Source organism: Garra rufa, chromosome 10, assembly GCF_049309525.1.
Source record: "Garra rufa chromosome 10, GarRuf1.0, whole genome shotgun sequence".
Taxonomy (NCBI): Eukaryota; Metazoa; Chordata; class Actinopteri; order Cypriniformes; family Cyprinidae; genus Garra; species Garra rufa.
This window is the reverse complement of record NC_133370.1, coordinates 2317254-2336180: the sequence shown is the minus strand read 5'-3', so window position 1 is coordinate 2336180 and position 18927 is coordinate 2317254. Positions and strand designations below refer to the sequence as shown.

Sequence of the window (18927 nt, the reverse complement as noted above, 5' to 3'; positions counted from 1 at the left end):
ATTATTTATAATATATAAATATTTATTGAGTAATGTATCTAAGCAACTTAATAAATAATGCTGAAGGTCTGATTCATATGAAAGCTGTAAGATAAGAGGTAAATGGGTCTTTTTTATCTCACAGTTCTGAATGTTTTAGTGTGCATTTCACAATTTAGCTTTTTTCCCACTAAATAAAAAAAAATTACTTTTTTTATATCTCATATTATATTATTCTTTTTTTATTTACATTTCACAAGTTAGACTTTTCTAATACACTACCGCTCAAAAGTTTAGGATCTGTATGACTTTTAAAGTTTTTTAAGTATTATCTTATGCTCAAAAATAAAGAAAAAAACTGTAATATTGCAAAATGTTATTACAATATAAAATAATTGTTTTTATTTTAATATACTTTAAAATATAATTTATTCCTGTGATGCAAAGCTGAATTTTCATCAGCTGTTATTTCAATCTTGTGTCACATGATTTTTCAGAAATCCTTCAAATATGCTGATTTATTATTAGAATTATCAATGTTGGAAACAGCTGTGCTACCAAATGTTTTTTTTAAAACCTGTCACTTTTTTTCAGGATTCTTTGATCAACAACAAGGTAAAAAGAACAGCATATATTCAGTCTATTTTTTTCCTAACATAAATATACTATCACTTTTTATTAATTTAACATTAATTTAAACATTAATTTAACACATCCTTATTGAATAAAAGTATTAATTTCTTAAAAAAAAGAAAGAATAAAAAAAATGCTGACCCCAAACTTTTGAACAGTAGTGTATATTGTTAGAAAACCTTTCTATTTTTTTTAAATTGTTCTTTAACTTATTGACCAAAGAATCTTGAATCACAGGTTCCATTAAAAAACTGTTTTCAACATTAATAATAAATCAGCACATTAGAATGATTACATTATTTTTCATCAAACCATATTAGAATGATTACATTAAAATTACATTTAAAACTTTTCTGAATAGCAAATCTAAATTTAATTTAAATTTGAACTAGCATGAGATTTAAAAAAGTTGCAATTGACTTTTTTCTTCTAATTCAGCTTTTTTTAAATCAAGAAATAAAAAAAATTGCAACTGACAAAATAATTAAAATAATTGCAATTCAGACTTTTCTTTCTCAATTGCAAGTTTATATCTTGTAATTATGACTTTTTTCTTTAGCATTGCAAAAAACAAGCCAAACCTATACGACATAAACTCAAACATCAACACCATTCAGATTGTTTTGATTTTAAATGAAAATTTCAGCTTTCAAAATCTTACAGCAGCGACATAATGATATTTGCATGCTGAATCATGTTTCCAAATGTCACTTTATTTTTGTTGTCTTGAACGCAGTATAATCCTCAGAAAATGCCAGTTTGGTTTAAATGATTTCATTTGGTCTGTATATCTGATCAGCAGTCTTTATTCAGAGGACAAAACTTCTTTTTAACCTTTTATTGATCTAAGAATCCTGAAAAAAGGACAACTGTTTCCAACATTGATAATAAATCAGCATATTACAATGATTTATGAAGGATCATGTGACACTGAAGACTGGAGCAATGATTTTTTTTTTTTACTTTTCTGAATTGCAAATTTATATCATGCAGTTTTGGGTTTATATCTTGCAAATCTGAGTTTTTTTTCTGGTAATTGTGTTTTTTTTATTTGATTTTGATTTTGATCAAATTGCAACCCACAAAATAATTGCAATTCTGACTTTCTCTCTGAATTGCAAGTTTATATCTTGTAATTATGACTTTTTTTTCCTAAGTATTGCAAAAACAAGTCAAATCTGTAAGATATAAACTCAAACATGAACACCATTCAGATTGTTTTGATTTCAAATTAAAATTTGAAAACAATGTTGCACACTGAAACAACGCTCAGCATTCAAAATCTCACAGCAGTGACATGATATTTGCATGCTGAATCATGTTTCTAATTGTCACTATTTTTGTTGTCTTGAATGCAGTATAATCCTCAGAAAATGCCAGTTTGGTTTAAATGATTTCATTTGGTCTGCATATTCGATCAGCAGTCTTTATTCCGAGGACAAAACCCAGAATTTATCAGCGAGGTTTGAATAACGCGTGCATGTGTCTCTCCTCGTTCTTTTTTCATCAGCCCATCCCCCCGTTCTTGCAGATTAGAATTCATTAGCAATCAAAGAGCCTCTGTGGAACTCCTGCTCTTAATTACCCACTCATTTGCATTTTTGCATATTAATGACTGCAGAGTTTGCCGTCTGACTGCGGCAGTGAGAGAGGCTTTAAAGTCACCCCGTCTCTTTATTTTCACATGACGACTGCAGGGCAAATACCCAGAATCGCCACATCACAACACAGGTCTCTAGTAGAACCACAGAGCGGGTCAAAACGTTCATGCTTTCACCCACAGATTTGCCACAGATGCTAGTAATACTGAGAAAACTCACAACTGACAGTAAAGAGCATGTTATGAGTTCATGAGTCATGCACTGCTCAGTATTTCTGTCTTGTTTTTCAGTACAAACATCAAAACATTCTCAAACCTAAAATCTAACCTTAGTTTACCTGACACCACTAGATCAACTATGATTAAAGGAATAGTACACCCCAAAAATGTACTGATTTAAGAAGTAGATTAGTTTGTTTTTAATCAAATTTAGGAAAACAAAGCATTCCATCACCTGCTCACCAATGAAGTGAATGGGTGCCGTCAGAATGAGAGTTCAAACAGCTGATTATAACATCACCCAGGGATCCTGCAAAATTAAAAATTTCAGGATTTTAAGGACTTTTTTGATTGTCAAAGTCTTCAGAGATCTCACCTGTCTTCTATTTCAAATTCTAAAAAAACACTAATAAAAACTGCCAAAAATAAATGCAAATGCAAAGTATTACTACAATTTTACTATAGTAAAACTTAATTTTTCCTCAAGGATTTGTATTTGTGTATAATTTCTCTTTTTCTTTGTTTTGTTTTGTTTTTATAACTGTACTGCCGTAATGGTTTGATGTTTTCTACCATTCGGAAAAAAAGATTGGCAAAATCATTTTGAAATCCTGATTTGAATCAAATGATTCGCAATCCGCACTAGATACGATCAAAGACTCGATCTAAAGCAAAAGATTCGCAAAACTGCTCCGAAGATTTGATCTAAATCAAATGACCCAATCATTCGATTCGCAAAATGATTCACCAACCCTGTTCTGATCTACATCAAATGATTCGCGACACACAATTTTAAGTCCCGATCTGAACAAATGATTCACAATTTAGATCGAAACTTCGTGAACCCGCACCAAACTCCTGTTCTGAATCAAATGATCCGCGATCCACGCTACGAAGATCCGATCTGCAGCATTTGACTTGGACCGAAACCTTGTGTATCGTGAATCATTTGATTTGAATCATTCGATTTGAATCATTCAATTTGCAAAATGATTCACCAACCCATTCCGATCTAAATCAAATGACTCGCGAAACGAAAAGTTTTGAATCAGGGCTCAGAGTGTGGATTGCGAATCATTTGATTTGAATCATTCAACTCACTAAATGATTCACCAACCCTGTTCTGACCTAAATCAAATAATTCACGATACACAATTTTAAGTCTGGATCTGAAACAAATGATTCGCAATTTAGATTGAAACTTCGCAAACCCGCACCAAACTCTTGTTCTGAATCAAATGATTTGCGATCCACGCTACGAAGATCCGATCTGCAGCAAGAGATTTGCGAAACTGCTCCGAAGATTCGATCTAAATCAAATGATTCGTGAACCACCATTTCAAATCAGGACTCAGAGCGTGTATCAAAAATCATTTGACTTAGATCGAAACCTTGCGTATCGCGAATCATTTGATTTGAATCATTCAATTCGCAAAATGATTCATCAACCCGTTCCGATCTAAATCAAATGATTCGCGAAACACAATTTGAAGTCTTAAATATGTACTTTGCTGGCTACACATTTGCTTAAATGTACATTAATTTGTCTTTTTCTGTGTGTGATAAAAAAAAATTGAAGTCCCGATCAGAAACAAATGATTCATAATACACGATCCAATTGGAGCACTTGGAAACAGTGAATCATTTTGTGCCGCAACAGTTTAGGCGATTCAGTTTCGAAAAGCTCCGTTTAACCCATCAATACATGATTTTTGAAAATCCTTACAACCAATGTTGAAATGTAAAATTAATGGAACTTTCCATTTGATCTGTTTTTTCTTTCTAGTAAATCGCTTGAAATGAATGATCGAAGTCACGAGTTTGAATCAATCGGAGCGGTTCCAGCGTAAATGACTCAATTGATTCGGTTCGTCTGTTCCTCTTTTTGCATCTTAAGTCATGTTTACACGGCACTGACACTACTATTACTAATTACTCGGCTTGATTTTTTGACATTAACTGAAATAAGTGAAAAAGGTATATGATGTTTTTTCTGAAATGCGTGAATTTTGCATAAAAAGATATTTGCTTATTGACAAAACTAAACATTTTATAGATACATTGTCTTTTAATAATTCAAACACTTTTCAAATACCTCTTCAGGAATATTTATATTTTCAAGGGCTTTCCAAGACTTCCATTTAAAAAAAAATCTAATTCAAGTACTTAAAGCACCTTATACGAACATCTTGAGAAGCCAAAAGCTGAAACAAATCCATCATGAAGATATTTTTAACTAAAATCCAAGTCAATAATCCATAATGATGCTTCCTCTCCAGTGAAAAAGTGGTCTGGTCTGAATCAGGAGAGAAATCTGCAAACATCAAGCATCTGTTCACAAGACAAAAGAGTGCAAACCAGCTTTAAACAAATACGTGGCTGGATTTTGATGTAAGTGACAACAGGAAATGGTCTTTTTCACTGGAGGAAGCCGTATTACAGATCATGTTTGGATCTGTTTCTGACGGCACCCATTCACTATTAATGATCCACTGGTGAGCAATTAAGTGATTGAATGACACATTTCTCCAAATCTGATTGCATGAAAAAAATGACATGGTCAAATAACCCTAAAAATTCAAATGAATGTGTGACACAAGATTTCAAAAGTACAAGTCAAAACAATCAATCATTATCAATGCTTGGCTCACATTCAAGGTGTTAAAATCAAATTTAAACCCAAAACACACCAACATTAAGTCCAAAATGAGAGCTACAGCTAACTAAATAACAACATCTAACAACATCTAAATAAATAAGCATGTTATTATCTGGAGATATTGGGTGCAGCATCTCAAACACCTGTTTAGCTGAGTGTTCCTTATTTAATTTAGACATTTGGCTTCAGACACTGAACACTGTGATCAGCTGTGGGTTAAACACGTGTCGAATATCTCTACTGCCTCCTGTTGGCAGACACAGGATGTCACATCCCCCATATCAGGGCCCGTATTCACAAAACATCTTAAGGCTAAAAGTAGTTCATAACTTGCAGATTTAGAAGAAAATCTTAAAAATAGGGGGCGTGTCAGTCCTAAACTCTAATAGTATTTCACGAAGCGTTTTAGCACTAAAACTAGCTCCTAAATCTGTGAAATGTTAGGAGCAGTGAAGAGGACTCCTAAGTCACCAAGACCAACTATCCTAAAATGGCTGCTGCTGGCAATCTGCCTCGGAACTGAAACTTTTCAGAAACACTCATTTATTTGTACACAAGTTTTCCTACGCAACTTTTTTGGTTGTGGAGGTCATCCCAACTCCAAATTGTCCTTTGATTAGATTCTTGTTTTCATTAAAAGGTTGGTCGAGAAGTAACAGCTGTTCTTGCGTCCAGTTTGGTTTTCTTTTAAGTTTGCATGTCTTACTATCAGCCATGATTTTTTTTACTCTGTTAATAAAAAGGCTGTTTATATGCATATGAGCTAATTGTTTGAGAAAAGCACACATGCAAACGGCTAACGATCAGCTCAACATATACTTGTTTGATTAGTGACTCTTAGCCTACCATTTAAAATCTTTAATTGAATGTAGCAACATTTTTTTAAAAACTTTATTTGAATATGGCAACATTATATCACACTCTACAATATTTCTATGAAAAAATCTCCTCCTCTATCAGCCAATCACTGTGTGCATAGTTAATGAGCATGCTGACATCATCCACAGCAACGAGGTCAACCCCGCTCTTACTCTTAGCTTAAGACTTCTCTCTATTCCTCAGTAAAAGTTTGTCTCAGCAGCTTTGTTAATAGGTTTTAAGAGAAAACTCGTAGCTAAAAACTTTTTACTGCTATTTAGGAGAACTAGGTTAAGAGATAAAATGTTTTGTGAATACGGGCCCAGAACATTATACCAGTGCAAATGTGTGCAACATGGAGAAATCCAGAGGTATTTTTACTCTGCTTTAAAAGTACTTTTCAAATGTCAGTACTTTATCAGTGTGTTTTTCTTTAGAAAACTTAAATAAGCATAAGCATAATATTACTGCACTGTTGCCATGTGCTTCTTTCTTCAGTTGTAAAGTTATATTTTTTGAGGAAAATATTTCACGATTTCTCTCCATATAATGGACTTCTATGGTGCTCCAAGTTTGAACTTCCAAAATGCAGTTTAAATGTGGCTTTGAACAATCCCAAATGTGGTTGTTAAAGGGATAGTTCACTTTCAGAACAAAAACTTACAGATAATTCACCCCCTTGTCATCCAAGATGTTCATGTCTTTCTTTCTTCGGTCGTGAGGAAATCGTTTTTTGAGTAAAACATTACAGGATTTCTCTCCATGTAGTGGACTTCTATGGTGCCCACGAGTTTGAACTTCCAAAATGCAGCTTCAAAGGGCTCGAAACAATCACAGCCGAGGAAAGAAAGGTCTCATCTAGTAAAACAATCGGTTATTTAAAAAAGAAAATACAATTTATATACTTTAACTGCAAATGCTCGTCTTGTCTAGCGCTGTGTGCACTCTGTGTAGAGATTAAAAGGTATATAAACTCTGAACGTTTTTACAAAATAAGCGATCATTTTGCTAGATAAGACCCCTATTCCTCGTCTGGGATCATTTAGAGCTCTTTGAAGCTGCATTTAAGCTGCATTTTGGAAGTTCAAACTCAGGGCACCATAGAAGTCCATTACATGGAGAGAAATCCTGAAATGTTTTTTTTTTGTCTCTCCATATTCTCCAATTTCTTTACGACTGAAGAAAAAAGATATTAACTCTTGGATGACAAGGGGGTGAGTACATGATCTGTTCATTTTTGTTCTGAAAGTGAACTACTCCTTTAATGATTTTAGCTGAGAAAGACTGGTCTTATCTAGTGGAGCAATTGGTTATTATTAATATTTTAAATAAATAAAATCAATCAAATGCAAATGCATCCTCAAATGCTCATCTTGCTCTGCCTGAACTTTTTCCGGTTCAAGACAGTTAGGGTATGTCCAAAAACTCCCATCTCATTTTTTCCCTCAAATTCAAAATCATCCTACATCCCTGTTTCACCTTTTTGTGAAGGGTGTTTGATCTCTTTTGCATGTTCACACTGGGTTGGTACTACTGCAGCGATGTAGGGTGATTTTGAAATGATTTTTGAAGTTGAGGGAGAAGGTAAGATGGGAAATTTTCAACATACCCCACGATTAGACCCTTCTTCCTCGGCTGGGATTGTTTACAACCGCATTTGGGATCATTTGAAGCCACATTTAAACTGCATTTTGGAAGTTCAAACTCGGGGCACCATAGAAGTCAACTACATGGAAAAAAATCCTGAAATGTTTTCCTCAAAAAACTATTTCTTTATGACTGAGGAAAGAAAAACATGAACATCTTGGATGACAAGGGGGTGAGTATGTTATCTGTAAATTTTTGTTCTGGATGTGAACTTCATTTAAGTATTAAAGGTAAAAAAAAAAACCTGCTTTTATTTATGAAATGTAGTGCAGTAAAAAGTATGATATTATGCTTTGGGAATGTATTGAAATACAAGTTTTTTAAAGAACAGATACTTTTAAAAATTTACTTAAGTAAAAATACTTCACTACTGTCCACCTCTAGCAAAAATCATCAACATTTTTGCAAACTCTTACCAGAAATAGGTTTCGATGAAGAACCTGTGTGATCTGGATCAGGAAATCATTGAATCACTTTTCTGAGGGGCATTAATACAAACAATTATTAGACTTGCTCAGTCAAGAATCAGTATTACTACTGCACTTTTCAGATGAAAAATCCTACTTACAAATGAAGGAGGGACTCTAGAGTTTCTAGAGACCAGAAATCACGAGGCTGCAGACAGTCTTGGATACCAAACACAAGCAAAGCTCTAGAAGAACAATTTAGTAACTGCAAAGCATCATCTTCAAGCAGATTAATCAAGCAAATTATATATATGCCCATTTTGAACTGGAATTGTGTGCAAGTAAAACAGCACAGATTTGATATGAAGTCTTAAAAGCTCATCACTTTTTAATTTCCAACTAAAAGCAAAGCAAAAAAAACAAAAAAACAAAAAAACAAACAGAAATCAGTAATTCCCTCTACAATCACTTTATTGAGAGTCTTAAAGCAACAACTGTCTGTATTTGATGTTTGTGGCAAGTGTAAGAATGAACATACACAAATAATTATAAGAGTGACGGTGCTGATTTCCTGCCATATTTTAAAACCATTAAACATAACGAAGGATCAGATGAAAACGTGTGCCTGGATGTGCACAAGAGTGAATCTGACAAAAAAAAAAAAAAACATTCTTAGGTCATGTTGCAAAATCAGAAGAAAAATATATGAACATTAGATTTTGCTTATTTTTTAAACCAGATTTTAAATTTTAAAAGTCTCCTTTTTGCAGTGTCAGTTATTTAGAAAAAAAATTGCAATAGAGAATTGCATTGCAGTATTACTGAATTTCGTGTTTTACAATACAAAATGTTCTTTACATTTAAAAAAAAATGTACTTAACGTACTAGTAATGAAATAATGTTCCAATTAAAGGCAGTACAACAAATACACTCTTAAAAATAAAGGTGCTTCACGATGCCATAGAAGAACATATTTTGTCTAAATGGACCCATAAAGAACCTTTAACATCTGAAGAACCTTTCTGTTTCACAAAAGCTTCTTTGTGGCAAAAGAAGGTTCTTCAGATTATAAAAAGGTAAGAAAGAGATGGTCTTTAAAGAGCATTTGACAGAATGGTTCTTTGCGGAACCAAAATGGTTCTTCTATGGCATCGCTTATTTTTAAGAGTGTACTAGCATACAGGACTTTACCTATAATAGTTCATCGTTTTTTTTGAGGAGCAATTATATTTTTTTGGTCAGACAAAAAAAAATTGTTGCAAAAATTTAACATTTTTTTCCTTTCAGCAAAATATATTTATGACTTATTTTCTTTGTTTTGAGCTTGAAATGTTCATGTTCTTGACTTGTTCCATGAGAGTCACACACGAATATGGAAGTAAAAGTGTAAAATAAGCAGCTCCGCAGGTGTTCCATCAGAAAGGCTGTAAACGTTTGTGTTTTGTAGGGGAATCGTGGGTCATGTGGCGGTCAAGGGGGTGTGTGTGTGCATTTGTGTGTCATTCAGCTGTTCGGGTGGGTGTGTTGGGCTGATTGAGCCCCATCGTTTTACACAACCATCCGGCGAAGTCCACCACCTCCACCTCTGAGCGCTTTATAAACGTGTGATTCTGGAAAAGAGAGATCACGATATTCACTATTAATACTATTATAGTTTTTATTCATATTTTAAGTTTACTGGTCACCACTTAAATTTTCAGTTACATTTTTAGTACTTTTTGTGCATTTAATTTAATATTTAAAGTTTTTATTCATATTTATGTAAGCCTATTTTTATTGAATGTAAGAATTTTGTGTTCAATCAATTGAATACATTTTTGAATTTTTAAATTCAAATTTTTGATTCAATTCAAAAATTCAATTTTTGAAAATAAAAACACTGCCTTGGCAACTAACTGAAATGAAACAATTAAGCTTGTTTAAATATTTGAATTAAGACTTTTTTTAAAGTAACACTTAAATGTTTTAGATTTATTAAACTGTAACAGCTGACACAACGAGTGTCAAGTGTTTTTGGGAAAAAAGCAGTATATGAATCTGCTAGCATAATTATAGTGAATATTGACCAGCAAGACTTGATTTTATCCAGATATGTCTGAATTGTAAAAAGTGGGCTATGATTTAGTTGCTTGTTATTATTTCAAATCTTGGTTACTGTAATAATAATAACGGACACTGTACGATCAGGCATATTTATTACAGTAAACATGGTTCATTTTGATTTTACATCATCTTGCAAGAAAAAATAAGAAATGTGCTCTCACCACTAGCATCTTCAGGTCCGCTCGATCTGCAGGGTTTTTAATGAGACTAGAAGACAATGAAATGATGTCCAAAATCTCAATTACATGTGAAAACACATTAAGGATGTGCAGTACTTTACTTACTGGAGTAACAACACTCACCATTTGGTCACAAAGTCCTGGAAATCAGGAGTGAAGACGCCGTGAGGGAGTTTAGGGGGCGGCTGATGGATAGCAGACATAAAAGTCTTCATTTATACTCATACAACATTAATAACAACATCAGATCTCATATTCACAGTGTATTAAAGAGCACTGAAACAGAAAATAGTGCTCTACAACCCCAGAGTCTTTATGTATTTATATATACTTGGTGTGTCTATTGAATAACCAATCAAAAACATAATTTGTGGCACTGTGCTTAATATCAAATCTGCCTGTTTACTATTTTGAAATTTGTCAAGTCACATAAAATGTTAGCTTCAAGACTCTTACCTCATTGACTATATAATCCAGCAGCTCAAATATAGCCATGGCTGGCCCATGACCTGAAAGAGAACAGGACACCCTATGAGTCACGTCAGTTTACTGGTAATAAACTGCAATGACTAACTACTACTACTTCTGTTCATGTTCTGCTGGTGTCTTCCAGTGATCTCGTAGACCATGTAGTAATATTCACTGCTTTTGAATTAGTCTCTTCTGCTCACCAAGGCTGCATTTATTTGATCAAAAGTGACAGTTTTAGGCATTTACAATGTTACAAAAGATTTCAAATAAATGCTGTTCTTTTGAACTTTCTGCTCATCTGTGAATTCTGAAAAATGTATCAGTTTCACAGTGTATCACGTTGAAATGTATATTGGTCAGCACAACTGTCTTCAATATTGATTATAATCAGAAAATGTTTCTTGAGCAGCAAATCAGCATATTAAAATGATTTCTGAAGGGTCATGTGACACCGAAGACCGGAGTAATAATTCTGAAAATTCATCAATCACAGAAATAAATTACATTTGAACATAGATTCACTTAGAAAATAGCTATTTGGAATTTAAATATTATTTCACAATTTTACAGATTTTACAGATTTTATTGTATTTTTGATCAAATAAATGCAACCTTGGTGAGCATACCTTAAACTTTTGATCAGTAGTGAACAGGACTGTCAAAATGTCTCGAATTTTGTACTTAAATATCAAAATTAAAATTGCATAATTTTTTGATGGAGTAGAAAAAAAAAGCTTTTGGCTTTTCTGAAGGCCACAAGAGGGCGCACCGAGAAAAATATTACTAATGCACGTTTATTCAAAGCAACAAAATAACATGACTATCTGTGAAAAAAAAGCATATTGTATGCAAGTATGTATGTATGTATGTATGAGTTTAACACAAAGGACAGTTCAGTTCAGTTCAGTTTGGTAATGCTAGTTGTAAAGAAATGTCCCACACCTCCTTTAAGTTTCATCACATGTAAATATTATGGATGCACCAAAATAAAGATTCTTGGCCAAAGCCAAACTAAATTTTCGTTTGCTTAACACATTTTTAACATTCCAGTAGACTTTATAGGCGACCAAAAAAAACAGCAGAATTTAACTTAAAATTATTAAGTTAGTAAAATAATATTCTTTGGGCATTTTAAGACCCCCTTCTTGAATCAGGCATGTGTTTTTAATGTACAAATAAATGCAGCCTTGCTGAGCAAAGGAGAATGTTAGAATAAATGTATCAATAGAGCTGTTTTTAGTATTTTTGTCTTACTTTTTTAATTTATTCTACAGAACAACAGTAAAATTACAATGCTAACATTTATGAATGCTGACTTTTATTTTGGCGTAAACCCACAAGACCTCAATACTACTTTTTGCTGACAGCAACAGATTTCTGAATGATTGTCATCTTTGGACTTTAAACCCTGGCTAAGGATCTGCTGCAGCGCTGTCGGTATAAATACAATTGGTTTATGGTGTATTAGACAACATAATGTTCTGTAGTTTATTTACTAATGGATGATTTCAGTCATCGTACAGTAACCTTTCTTTTCTCGTGGAAGCGATGTGCTTTTAAACAGTCTCTCACTGTCGGTGCTTGGAATGATTTTTGTGTCTTTTTCAGACCGTTTTAAATGCTTCCACACTGCCTTTTCGCTTATTTCGAACACCGAAAGAGTTTTTTTGGGCCAAATAATTTTGGTTGTTTCTCACCACTGACAGGTCTGCCAGGTGGTCTGGGTCGAGGAGATGTACCGTGCTTCTCTGCCTGCCCAACATCCATCACTGCCCTGCCGAAGATGCCCTCCAGCTCCTTAGGGTCGGGTGCAGGAATGGGATAGCGGCCGATGGCCAGCTCCACCAGAGAGAGACCCATACTCCACACGTCTGACTGCACCGAGTAATTAGTGCCCTGCAACCTCTCCGGCTAAATGTACAAACACAAATATAATGTGAATTCCTTTTAAACATAGTAAACAATTTAAGCAGAATCCTCGCTGAAAACACCAGTGCAAACATACCGACATGTACGAGCGTGTTCCTACAAAAGAGTTGGCCATGGAGTCTATGAGCTGCCCGCTCACGCCAAAGTCACACAGTTTGATCTCCCCGCGAGAATTGACCAGAATATTTGAAGGTTTCACATCTGTGAACAAGAAAAGACAGATTCTTATTAGTGGACTTATTTTTCAGATACTGGCAGAATCGGACAGATTTGAGCATATTTTAACCTTTTTAAGTTTTTAGTCTAGAGCTTGACATCACATTTGTGAGCAAAAAGCATGTGCACATTAAAGGCCAAGCAGGACCTAAAAATTAAAAAGTCTAAAAATTACAATTTTATTACATTTAAGGTCATAAATAGTACAAATGTCTTATTGATCATTTTAAGGGTGGAACCCAATCTGGGTGAAAAAACAGGAATTATATTATGTCCTAATATGTGACCCTAAACCACAAAACCAGTCCTAAGTAGCACAGGTATATTGGTAGCAATAGCCAAAAATGCATTGTATGGGTCAAAATGACCGATTTTTCTTTTATGCCAAAAATCATTAGGATATTAAGTAAAGATCATGTTACATTAAGATACTTTGTAAATTTCCTACCGTAAATATATCAAAACTTAATTTTTTTTTAGTAATATGCATTGCTAAGAACTTTATTTGGACAAATTTAAAAAGCGATTTTCTTAATATTTAGGTTTTTGCAATCTCAGATTCTAGATTTTTGAATAGTTGCATCTCAGCTAAATATTGTCCTATTCTAACAAACATACATCAACAGACAGCTTATTTATTAAATAAAAAAATTTACCCTTATGACTGGTTTTGTGGTCTAGGGTCACATATGACTTCTATTGTCACAATAATATGTGTGACCCTGGACCACAAAACCAGTCATAAGGTTAAATTTTACAAAACTGAGATGTATACATCATATGAAAGCTCAATAAATAAGCTTTCTACTGATGTATGGTTTGTAAGGATAGGACAATATTTGGCCGAGATACATCTATTTGAAATCTGGAATCTGAGGGTGCAAAAAAATCAAAATACTGAGAAAATCACCTTTAAAGTTGTCCAAATGAAGTTCTTAACAATGCATATTACTAATCAAAAATTACATTTTGGTATATTTATAGTAGGAATTTTACAAAAAATCTTCATGGAACATGATCTTTACTTAATTTCCTAATGATTTTTGGCATAAAAGAAAAATCAATAATTTTGACCCTTACAATGTATTTTTGGCTATTGCTACAAATATACCCCAGCGACTTAAGACTGGTTTTGTGTTCCAGGGTCAGATATATATATAGAGTATGTACTCATTTTAAACAGTGTATAGGAGGCCTATAAATAATTGCATAATTATTAAGTACAGTCTAAAGTGGTGATATTTAACACCCACTGCACTTTTTTGTATTCTAATAAATTAAATAATTCTGCTTGTAAATGTCTCCATATATGTATATTAAGGAAAAATGCATTGTTGTATGCATTTTCATTGTGCCCCTAAGGTTTTTTTTTAAATGTCAGTGTTTCCAACTTAGCAATTTTGTTGCTAGATTTAGCAACTTTTCCAACTACCCTAGCAAGAAAAAAAAGGGTTAATTCATTTTGTTACCTCTGTGAATAATCTGGTGCTTTTCTCGAAGGTAAGCGAGACCTCTTAAAACCTGTTTGAAGAAGAAAGAAAGAAAAACAAATGTTTTAATCTAAAAAGGGTATAAATGTTGTTCCAGTTTGCTTTTCTGTGGGGACAGGAACATTTCAGAGAATGTCAAACTCATCTTATTCCATACAATAAGTTAAAGTGGAGATTGTTTACATAGTGTAGAAAAGCTGGCTTATTTGTTTTAGTAAAGACATGTTTAACTTAGCATTTGTCATAGATCATTACAGCTCTTAAAATGTATTGTACAAGCTTCTGTTACTTTCACTGTTCATTCAATTGCTGTGTAGTATGTTATCTTCTATAAAAAAAATAAATAAATAAAAAAAACACTCACGGCTATGCTGACTTTTCCTAAGATCTCCTCTGGAATCCTGCGAGCCTCTTTCAGAACCTGATCCAAAGAGCCTCCATCCTGATGACAAGGAAAAACACACAAAACAATCACCAAACTCACTCAAGGTGAGAAAAAAGGTAAGAAATGCTCTAAACGTACCATGTTTTCCATACAGATACTAATCTCCCCGTCGTTGTAAAACGCCCCGTAGAAGCCCACAATGTATGGAGAGTTACACTCATGCAGGACTTGCAGCTCCCTGATGATCTGATGCCTGATGGCTGGCTTGATCTCCAGATGAATTAACTAGAGACACACAAAAACACACAAAAACACACAAAAACACATATAGATGAGTAGTGTTTTAAATCTGGGGTATTTTCATTAGGTCTATGTCTTCAGCTCGCATAAATGAACAGAAAACATTTAAGATAAATAGAGATGAAATGAAAACCCAGAAACGAGCATCTTAGAACTTTTGATTCTATCGTCCTGAAATCAATGTTTTTTTTTTTAATTGATTAGTTCATTTCCAGAACAAAAATTTACAGATAATTTATTCACCCCCTTGTCATCCAAAATGTTCACGTCTTTCTTTCTTCAGTCGTAAAGAAATTATGTTTTTTGAGGAAAACATTTTAGGAATGTTCTCCATATAGTGGACTTCTATGGTGCCAGTGAGTTTGAACTTCAGAAATGCAGTTTAAATGCAGCTTCAAAGGGCTCTAAATGATCCCAGCCGAGAAAGAAGGGTCTTATCTAGCGAAACAATCAGTCATTTACTAATATTAATGTTTATACAGTTTTTAACCACAAATGCTCATCTTGTCTAGCTCTGCTATGCGCATGCATACTCTGTGCACTCTGGTTCAATACAGTTAGGGTATGTCGAAAAACTCCCATCTCATCGTACTGTTTTACCTTTTTTGGTAAAGGGCATTTGATCTTCTTTGCATGTTCACTTTGTAAACACTGGGTCGGTACTTCTGTAGCAATGAAGGATGATTTTGAAGTTGGAGGAGAAAATGAGATGGGAGTTTTTCGACATACCCTATGTACCCTGAGCACACAGAGTACGCATGCGCAGACTAGCATTTGTGGTTAAAAAGTGTATAAATATTAACTTATTTAAGAAAATGACCAATCGTTTCACTAAATATGACCCGTTATCCTTGGCTGGGATTGTTTTGAGTCCTTCAAAGCTGCATTTATGGAGAAAAATCCTGAAATATTTCTTTAAAAAAACAATTTCTTTACAACTGAAGAAAGAAAGACATGAACACTTTGGATGACAAGGGGGTGAGTACATTATCTGTACATTTTTGTTCTGGAAGTGAACTAATCCTTTAATGGATTTTGGATTAAGTGATGAAAATAAAGTCTGTGGTTTACACAAGTTCAAGATATTTTCATGTTTTATTTTAGGACATAGAAAACATCAGTAATACCTCCTTGTAATTTTTAAAGCTTTTACTTTTCGTGAAAAATGCATTGCTAAATGGGACTGCAGATGTTGTTAAGACATTAAAAACCAAGCTCAAACAGATAAACTATTCACTTTCACAGCTTTGCCAATTTAACTCTTAACTTCTATAGAAAATGTTTTAATAAAAACTGAATTTGTATTTATATTCTACATTTAGCTCTCAACTTCTGCTGACTGTATTTAGGCTTTAAAATGTTGTATCCAAAAGGCAATGGAAAAATCCTCATGTATCTCTTTTGAGGGAACCAAAAACGATGCAAACTTACAAAAACATACATTACTGCAGCACTCTATAGACTTATTATGAAAGTCTAGCAGGACAGATAAAAGGTTTAAAAGCTCAAATGTGAAACTTATACTAAGAAATGCAATTATTTGGGTTGCTTTCTGAGATGAAGACATTTGTCTGGTCCATTTTCTCAAACTGAGGCACAAGGCAAAATGTTTGACGAAAATGACAAATGCTAAATATTGTTGACTCACCTTCCGGGCCATTACGAGGCCAGAGGGTTTGTGGCACACTTTATTAACCACACCTCCATTTCCAGCTCCCAGTTCACAGATATGCTGGAAATCATCATCTTTCAGTTCGCCCAGATTGGCTTTCTGTGTGAGAAAAGCTTCCAGACGCTTCTTCTGCTGCTCATCCAAATCGAGCTCCTCTAACTTCTTCTGCAGGGCCTCAAGATTAGCTCTGAAATGTAAAAACAAAGACAAAGGCATTAAGGGAGTAGTTCACTTTCAGAACAAGAATTTACCAATAATGTACTCACCCTTTGTCATCAAAGATGTTCATGTCTTTCTTTTTTCAGTCGTAAAGAAATGGCGTTTTTTGAGAAAAACATTTCAGGATTTCTCTCCATATAATGGACTTCTATGGTGCCCCTGAGTTTGAACTTCCAAAATGCAGCTTCAAAGGGCTCTAAATGATCCCATCTGAGGAAGAAAAGTCTTATCTAGAGAAACCATCTGTTATTTTCTAAAAAACTTTTGCAGCTTATGTACTTTTTAATCTCAAACGCTTGTCTTCCTGAACTAGACAAGACGAGCATTTGAGGTTAAAAAGTTTATAAATTGCACTTTTTTTTTTTTTTTTTTTTTAGAAAATATCCCATCGTTTTGCTAGATAAGACCCTTTTTACCTCGGCTGCGATTGTTTAGAGCCATTTGAAGCTGTATTTTGGAAGTTCAAACTCAGGGGCACCATAGAAGTCCATTATATGGAGAGAAATCCTGAAATGCTTTCCTCAAAAAACTATTTATGACTGAAGAAACAAAGACATGAACATCTTGAATGACAAGGGGGTGAGTACATTATCTGTAAATTTGTGTTCTGAAAGTGAACTACTCCTTTAAATAACACACATACAATCTTCTCTTTCCAGGTTAGATTATACACATCGTTGTAACTTACTCTGTCGCAGCATCTATGGACGTAGAGGTCGGCTGTCCTTCTCCGGTTCCGGTGATAACTATGGGGTCTGGTCTCTTTTTCGGAGCCATGGCTGATGTTTGAAAAGGTTGATGAGACCTTTAATCTCAGGCGAGCTCAGACTGAGCTTTACTGTTCAAAGACTCTGATTTACAGCTTGTCATCGAGCTGATCAAGTTCCTAAATCAGTTTTGATTACTTTTAACCTAACCCTCAGTCTACAAAAACTCCTCAACCTGTTTATTCTTCAGATCTGATCATTATTATATTAAAACATTAGGTGTATGAATGTTCCTACTCACGCTGACATTCACTTTAATTCACACTGATGTAACAGACTCTTATATTATACAGAGATACCAATCAAACTGTTAAATCCCACCTGTAACCTTTAAACAACATGTGCTTCTGTCACTAACACACACAACACCGCTGGTGTGCCTGAACAAAAAGCACACTCACTTTATAAAACCAGTATAAATGAACTGGGAAGAATAAATAAACACATTATTTTGATTTTTCGCTCCGCGCTAGAGGATGCTGTTAGCTTGTTAGCATCGGTCTGAGTGTCTGCTGAGGTTTAAAGCGTCTGTCAGAGTTCACTGTCTCTCTCATATGAGGGAAAATGAGTTTCCGAACTCCGTGGCGAATGAAGCCGGTCCCGGTGAGCGGAATGTCCCGGGAAAGGAGGCTGAAGATGAGGAGGGTGCGGTGAGTTTCGGCCCAGCTGCTCTCGGCAGGTTACCGGAAACATCAGAGTGCAGATCTCGCGGAAACTATCGCGAGAGGAGAGAGGAACGCTTGCTAAAAGTTCATTTTGCTATTTTAATTTATTTTTATTTTATTTTATTCTACCACACTATTGTTCTAAAACGTTTATTTAATCGGTCCTTGATTTCTGGCAATATAAAACAATTACGACAATAAATTTCTTTTAAATTAACATGTAATCTTTATAATGTGTATTTTAACGTACACTACCAGTCAAAAGTTTGAACACACTTGACTTAATGTTTTTCATGATCTAAAAACTCAAAACGTTGTTTTTTAGTCAAATATTAATTACTTTAAAAAACGATACAATGCTTATTTTATTTTCAAATACAAACCATGGGGAAAAAAATCTCAACTTTGTATTTTAAAATAAATAAAATAAATAATTTTTTGTTTTATAAAATGATTAATATTTGACAAAAAAATACTTTGAGTTTTTATATAGTTTGTCCAAACTTTTGACTGATAATGTATATTGTTA

The 18927-nt window shown here is 34.0% G+C and overlaps 1 protein-coding gene across 1 annotated transcript; it reads right to left on the bottom strand.

Annotated features, from left to right (window-relative positions):
• Nucleotides 1-8452: 8452 nt before the first annotated feature.
• map2k2b (mitogen-activated protein kinase kinase 2b) lies at nt 8453-18411 on the bottom strand. The gene is made up of 11 exons (XM_073848290.1): nt 17655-18411; nt 16724-16934; nt 14914-15060; nt 14755-14832; nt 14370-14421; nt 12761-12885; nt 12453-12666; nt 10741-10793; nt 10408-10469; nt 10267-10312; nt 8453-9612 (listed from the first exon to the last, which is right to left on the bottom strand). Exons 1-11 carry the CDS (start codon nt 17741-17743, stop codon nt 9502-9504), a joined length of 1188 nt encoding a protein of 395 aa, XP_073704391.1. The 5' UTR covers nt 17744-18411; the 3' UTR covers nt 8453-9501.
• Nucleotides 18412-18927: the final 516 nt, after the last annotated feature.